General features: G+C 34.1%; 1 protein-coding gene across 1 annotated transcript; it reads left to right on the top strand.

Annotated features, from left to right (window-relative positions):
- The first annotated feature begins 2029 nt into the window (after nt 1–2029).
- Nucleotides 2030–5331, top strand: LOC132606104 (uncharacterized). The gene is made up of 3 exons (XM_060319445.1): nt 2030–2185; nt 2425–3981; nt 4532–5331. The coding sequence occupies exons 2-3, from the start codon at nt 2576–2578 to the stop codon at nt 4773–4775; spliced, it is 1650 nt and encodes a 549-aa protein (XP_060175428.1). The 5' UTR covers nt 2030–2185; nt 2425–2575; the 3' UTR covers nt 4776–5331.
- The last annotated feature ends 2669 nt before the right edge of the window (nt 5332–8000 follow it).

The following is an 8000-nucleotide window of genomic DNA, read 5'->3' as shown; positions in this document are numbered from 1 at the left end:
TGATCCTCTTCCCCAAAGATCTCACCTTGGGAGAGCCGCCGCCTCCAACTACCGTCCATATACAATCCATACTAGATCTGATCAACTGCTCATCCTACCTCCTTTACCTTCTTGACAGCCCATTTTTGTCTCAGCAGAGTCTTTCAATGGATCGAAAGAAATAATAATTAAAAACACACCTCTCATGCTTCCTTGCTTATATTACAAAAAAACAACTCCCGTAAAAAAATTCTCCTCATACTAATGAAATCGCAATTAACCGACTTTCTCTGTATCAACAAAATTTAAGTACAGCATTTACGTAGTAAATGAGAACATTAAAACAAATGAGCACTTTTGGACACGTGTCATAAAAAATTGACACCTGAATTCACGTTTCCGCCTAAAGTAATTTTTTTTTTAGAATAAAATAAAATCTCAATATTCACTGGACACGCGCCACATGTCCATTCTTTGGTTAAGATCCAGAAGTCCCGTGAATAGAGCAGCGTTAATTAAACTTACTAATCACCCAACGAGTCTCTCGTTTGCTACAGCCCATCTTCCAAGAATCTACACTCACTCTCCAATTTGCATTTTGACTATGTACAGTTGTAAAAGAATAGTCCCCATACAAAGTGCAACAGGCAACAGGCAACCGGCAAATTTGTGGACGTTAATGTGTATAAAACTATACGATTTGATTCCTTCTGTGGGAGATATTTTACCCACTTGTTGCTATATTTTGTGTTATGTAAGTTCTCTAAAATGGCAGGACTAATATAAAAAAAAACAATATAAGAATGTCAGACATCAGTGATCAGACTTAAATAAACAAAATCATATACTAATTACTTTTTTTAGAATCTTTCACAAGCTACACATCTCAAATATGTCAGGAGGAGAAATCTTTTATATTTCTTTAATGCATCTTTTTAAATTAGTAACTTTTTTTCCCATGTTTGTTACCATCATGGCATCATCTGTCCAAAAATCTTCACATTAATTTTTTTCGCGATTCTAACAAATATATACCATCTTTAACATTAGTCATAAGAGGGTAATACTCTCTTTAGTTACATTAATCACTATACTTAGAATCCTCTCATGTCAAGAAAATTCAATAATCCATATATATAAAATAATATTTAATTATATCTACACGGCATAACTTTTGTATGAAAGAGTTCAATAAATTCATACGGATTATTGAGCTCCACCCCAAAATTTCAAAGTTAACATGACTTGACTGGGACTTATATTCTAACTTATCTATTCAACAAATATATAACAAATAATCGCCTTTAATATTTTGACGCCACTTGAAAATAATCTTGTTATAAAGCTTTTTTTAAAATATAAAATTTGTATTCCTTCAAAGAACAACTCGTTTGAGAAGATCTTTTAGCAAATATTTAAGAAAAAAAAAACCCTAAACAAACACTTCTTCTAAAAACAATTACAGTAGTTAAAGATTTCATTTTTTTTTTTACGTAATAAACAAGAATCTCCTTCTTTGCAAATTGCAATTTGGCTTTGACTTGGGCACAGCTGTCAAACATATCCTAGCATTTACAAAAAAGGTACAATATCATACTGGCAACCGGCAACTTCCCTACTCCTTATAATGTACTAGAGGGCCGTTTGGAAGGAGGTATAAGTGGAATATCTCAACACTAATTTTTATATCATATTTGGTAGAAGGTATAAATTTATTGGGATAAATTTATACCTTGTACCAAACATAGTACAAAAATTAGTGCTGGGATATCCTAGCTTATAACTTCTTATCCCATTTATACTGAGATTATTTTATACTATCTTTTAAATGAGATAAATTAGTCCCGAAATTATAATCTCGGGATAATTTCAACTATCTGCCAAACGACCCCTACGTGTATATTACTACAACTACTTTAATTCTATTCGTACTTCTCCGTCCGCTGTCGGACTCTGTTGAGATTTTTTTTAATACTTCTAATATTTATATTTTACTAATTTCTTTTTCTTCTTATTATAATAATAATTATAATTGAAAGTGCCTTTTTTTCTTGAAGCTTCATATATATAAGACCTCAGCTAGGCTGCTATTGTTGATAAGCGTAAGTCGTAACTAAGCAACTCGTACTTCGCTTTCACGACCGGAAATCACTGCTAAAACGGTACCGTCTTAAGCTTCACCGGTGACAGTGCCTATTATTACTACGTAAGTTAACGTTAATTTCTATGCTCATTGCATCATTTTATTATTGGACTCTGTTATACGATCCGATTTTAATGGCGTGTGTAATTATTGGTAGCACGGCCTTTTTGGTTATTGTGTATATTATTTTGCCTTTACTGATTCAGTTCAACTAGATAGTTCCACTTTCCTTGTATTTTCAGGGAACAATTATGAACGTTATTTGACTTATTTGGTCGGTTCATTTTTACTTGTATTTGCAGGTTTTGGGATCTCGAGTTAACAAAAAAAAAAAAAGAGAGAGAGAGAGAGAGAGAAGGAAAGGTTAAGCCTTTTTGTGGATCCGAATCAAAAGGGTTCTACTTTTTTTTCACCCCCATATAATCTCTGATTAATAATTTTCAGTTCAAAAAAATGGGTGTGAAAGTTGCTACAACATGTTTGCAATGGACTACTCAACCTTTTGTTCCTCACTCACCTTCTTCTTCTCAAACATTTGCTTCACCAATTTCTTCAAAAAAACGTAGTATTAGTAACAAAGGGTCTCTTATTTGCCGTTATGTTCATAGGCTTGACCAATCTGCTCTTTTGGATACCCAATCATTGAACCTATACAGATCTAAATCTTGTGACATACCCAAACCAAGAACTAGAACTATTAGAAGGGCTAATAGTACTAGTGCCAGCTTAGATTCATTTTCAGATGAAGAATTTTCTAAGGAAATTCAAGAATTGGCCTTGAAATTCCAATTCTCAGACGTCGAAAATCCCAGTACAACAAGGTCTCAGCGCGAAGTTATTGAAAGTGTTAGCAGTGATGGTGGTCATGATATTAAGTTTTTGGAGAACCAAAGGCCATTTGATCCACTAGAACAACCTGATTGGCCTGAAAGAGACGAGATAATTCCTGCTAATATCGAATGGAAGGCGAATAGTGTGGATCTTCCTTTTTCTCTTAGGATTATAAAGAGAAAAAAACAATGGCAAGATGGGATTAGAGAAGCAGGAGAATCAGCCTACTGTTCTGTGAAAAAAGCGTTTTCGAATATGGTGTTCATAATAAGGGAACTGCAAAGCTATACTTTGCAGATGAGGGAAATGTTGTTTTATGAAGATCTACAAGGGATATTAGTGAGAGTACAAAAGGAAATGCATGCATCTTTTGTGTGGTTATTCCAGCAAGTATTTTCACATACACCAACTTTAATGGTATATGTGATGATACTGCTTGCAAATTATAGTGTTCATTCTATGGCAAGTAGTTTTGCTATTGCTGCCACACCACCACCACTTACCGAAAGTGTTTCAACTTTAGATGAGAGTAATTTGAACCAAAGATTTGATTCTTCAACACTTAAGACATTTTCAGTGTCATCTTCTTCAAGTGGGAAAACTACTTCTATTGGTGGAAACAATGGAGGTGGTGGGACTTACAAGCCAATTGCTAGTGGAAACGATGGCGATGGGACGTTCGACAGACGTATGTTAACCAATGGGATTTCTTCAATTGGGAGCAGTAGGGTCAGTGAAGAAGAGTGTGTATCTGGTCAAGAAACAAGGGAAGAAGAGTTGCAGATTTGGAATTCAATTGTACATGAGGCTTCAAAGATGCAAGCTTCAATGAGAGATGAAGCCTTGGATCATGAAACCATGCAGAGATTTGTGTCACCAATACATGCAAATATTGAAGTTGATGATTATGCTGATTATTTCAGAACAGAGTTGCTGTATCAAATGGGACTAACTCAAGAACCTCAAAATACTCTTTTGTTAGCCAATTATGCTCAGTTTCTTTTCTTGGTAGCTCAAGATTATGACAGGTACCAAAATTTTCTATCCTTTTCTTTTCAATGTTAGATTTTTAATCCTGCTAAGGAGAACTAGATCTAATTGGTAGATTTAATCATGAATTTTTGCTTATGTAGCTGATCTCTTAGGTCAACTTAGTTGCTTCATAGAAAAGTAATTGTTTTGATGGCTTGAAAAATCACCTTCACAATGCAATTGTCATTTTCTGTAAAGTTTAGGTGGGATTGTATCTTGATAGAGCAGTCTGTGGTAGTACCTTAATTTCATTTCTAGAATTATACTATTCTTAGTGGCCCCAAGGTGCTGGTTTCCATTCAAATATCTTACTGTATGTAGGCCCCATTAAAGGCTATGTTGGTCAGATCCCTCAAAAATGTCAGTGCATCCGTGTCGTATCCTCCAAAAATTATGTATCTTGGAGAATTCAAAACATGGGTGCGACAACATTTTTGGAGTAGTATCCGAGCGCCATAGATTAAAGAACATTAAGCTTGTAGAGCTTTAGAGTTTGCTTTAAATTTGGTTTGTTCTGAATTATTTTTGTGGTTTTGTTATTTACAGAGCAGAGGAGTACTTCAAGAAAGCAGCAGAGGTGGAGCCAAAGGATGCAGAGGCATTGAATAAGTATGCAACTTTTCTATGGCAAGTAAGGAAGGACCTTTGGGCTGCAGAAGAGACTTATCTTGAAGCCCTAGCTGCAGAACCAGACAACTCATTTTATGCAGCTAATTATGCTAATTTTCTATGGAATACTGGTGGTGAAGATACTTGTTTCCCACTCGACTCCCCTGATACTGATATTTAATCCCAAAAACCCATAAAAGAAAAGAAAAGAAAGATGATTGATTAAAGAGAAAAATGAAGGTGTAGGACAAAATAACAGCATAAGAGAAAAAAATAAAGGGATAGCAAGAAGGGTTATGCCCAAGATAATTTTGGTTTGCAACATGTGAACTGCTCTCTTGGAATTTCCCTTTTGTTTGTTAATTGCTGGACAGTGGTGTTGTGGAGACAAGGAAGAGCAAGTAGGGTGACGTGGAGTTGTTAATTAACAACCATCCCTTTGGCCTTATTTTCCTACTACTTTCTAGTAGTAATATGATGATACAGCTCCTCTTGAGGTGTAAATTCAGCAAGTCTTTTCTTTAGATCAGAGAAAAGTCAGAGGGTCTTGCTTGGGATCTTTTCTGTTTTCTTTAACAGTTTTTCCTCTCTCTCTCTCTCTCTCTGTTTTTTTTTTTTTTTTTTATAGTTCACATGGCCAAATTGTAATTAAACTTTTGTTAATAGATAATTGCAATTTTTTTTTTTTGTAACTTCTGTAGCTTGCTGAATAACATCATGCAATGGTTTTGGTCTTATTTTCCTACTACTTTCTAGTACGAATTTGATGATACAGCTCCTCTTGGGAGTTGGGACTTGGGATGTGTAAATTGAGCAAGTCTTGCCTTTAGATCAGAGAAAAGTGGGAGGGTCTCTTGCTTGGGATTTTTTCTGTTTTCTTTAATAGTTTTAACTTTTTTTTTTCTGCATAGTTCACATGGCCAAATTGTAATTAATCTTTTGTTAATAGATAATTGCAATTTTTTTTTTTTTTTTTTTTGTAACTTGGTAGCTTGCCGAAAAACAAGATCCAATGCATAGTTTGAGTATCAAAATTGGGGGAGAAAAATAAGGGAGCCCATGCTTTGTACTATGTGAATGCTGTAAGCACTAAACACAGTACTGCTTGGCTCATGAAGCTAGTTCCTTTCCAAAATCTAGTACTATTATTTAATATGTGCATCCAGTGTGAAATGTCTTTATTTTTAATGAAAAAGAGGAAGAGAATGTAGTATAAAAATGCATTATCTTTTTTCATAGATCAGAGTTAGGCCACACTGTCACGTGACTATGTTAGAAATACCAATTTATCTCTTTTGACTTTTGAGTTGTGATGGCGTCGGTCATTGTAGGAGCAACAACCTTAGTTTAGCGAAGAAATCAAAGAGCAGACGCGAAAAAATATTAAACTTAAAAATTGTAATTTAGAGTTTTATTTTTTATTTTTTATACAAACTATGCAAATTCATTTCACCAAAAATTAAGATATCAATTTCTTATTTGACACTGAAAAGCAAATGCTTTAACTCTTGTATTATCAGTTCCGACATTCTTCTTAAATTTTAAACACCATTGATTTTTATTTATTTAAATAAGATATATAATAGTAATAATTGTTGTTGTTGTTGTTATTATTATATTATTTTTATTATTCTCTTTTTTCTGCCTGGGATAATAAAAGGGTCTGTCTGTATATACAGCTTATCTTCTAGAAATCACAAAATTGAGAAATTAGAGTCCTTTCGTTCATGACGATGATTTGGTTGCAATTGTGTGGACCTAGTGCTCCAAAAAATAGTGCTCAAGTTGAAGGTGGCGCACTATCACTTTATACTACACGTGAGACATATTTTAAATAAAATAACATTGATTAAAATATCTATTGAGTATTCGAGATCTTTCTTAATTTAACCTTCCTAGCTCTGAATGGAAAAAGACGTGGAACTACCGACAGTATTCACACTCTCTGATGAAGGTAGTGGCGGACTCATGTGCAAATTTTGGGTGTTTCAATACCCATTAAACTCAGTCACGGAGTGTATAACTGTATAGAAAATATAAAGAAAACAGATATAAATAGTTAATAGAGCACCCCCGAACTCAAAATACTGGGTCCGCCAGGAAGGAAAATAGCTGGGATAATGGAGAAACGACTTTTACATGAGGAGTAATTGGTCATACTTCTGGCCTTGTGTGCTACGTTACTGACAGCAAATGGAACTAAGGAAGATAGAGATTAAAGTCTTTATTATTATAATATTTATACAATGGCGTTGCAAAAGTTACATAAAAGTCAACTATAAGATAATTATTCATAGAAAACGTGGATAGGAAACTTGAAGAAGATATGATGATGACATGTTATACTCCATTAATCAACAATTATAGTGTACAAAATTGTGGAGTATATATATAATTTACGTTCTTAAATATTGCCATTATGATGACCACTTAGCTCTATTGATTGCGTTATTGGACCTTTTCTAATTTATATGTTGTTACAGTTGTATCACGTATGACTCTTTCCACAAGAGATTAAAAAAAAGAAGAAGTTATAAATAGAGTTAATTTCTTGTCGAAAAAATGAAATAGAGTTAACTCTATAGAAACAAGCGAGTAGAGTAGAGTTTTTAAAAAGTACAGTAGTGTTAATTTCTTGTTATGCCCTAGCGAGTAGTCGTCTAGTCGAGACTTGGGCGAAATTGAAAGTATAAATAGACCAGTGTGGGGAACACCCTTTTCTTGTTTAATTCCCCCCAATTATACCTTTAAACTTATGTTAATCCCTTAATTAAGCCAGTGTGATTGTCACAAGGAGTGGGAAATTAGGAACTACTACGGCGCTCCATCTGTGGAAGAAAACCCATATATAATAAGACATGCAGGACTTTAGGCAACCGTAAGTGATACAACTTTACTTAAAAAATGTCAATATAATTACGTATAATTACGGTGACTTTTCAACTAACACCGTCATTAGTTAAGGTAAGGCATTTACTATAATTTCAGCTCCATGCTTCTTCCATATGTGAGACCATATCATACTCAACTGCTTCATGTGATTTTCTTTGCTTAATTCAGTGTATGAGGAACTTCCTAGTAGATCTCATTTGGTACGGGGAGGTGGCCAGAGGAACATAAATTAATACCACCAATATTCTTTCTTCTTTTTATTTCCATATATTAATTCCTTTAGACGTTTTCAAATTTCTCGTAGAACTTTCCTAACTATTACTTCGTCAATTCATATTTTCTAATTTTGTAAGAAGTGAGAGAAAGCTGATAATATAAGGATAACGCAAATTCACGGTGAGAGTTGCCCATCTAAATAGTATAAGGATCGTAATAACACAAAGACACAAACATTCCCTCAAACAATGATAAACATCTAAACAACTAAAGCTTAACATTCATAGCGTCGTTCCGC

This window comes from Lycium barbarum, chromosome 1 (assembly GCF_019175385.1).
Source record: "Lycium barbarum isolate Lr01 chromosome 1, ASM1917538v2, whole genome shotgun sequence".
Classification (NCBI taxonomy): Eukaryota; Viridiplantae; Streptophyta; class Magnoliopsida; order Solanales; family Solanaceae; genus Lycium; species Lycium barbarum.
Note: the sequence above shows the minus strand (reverse complement) of the source record. Positions and strands in the feature narration are given on the sequence as shown.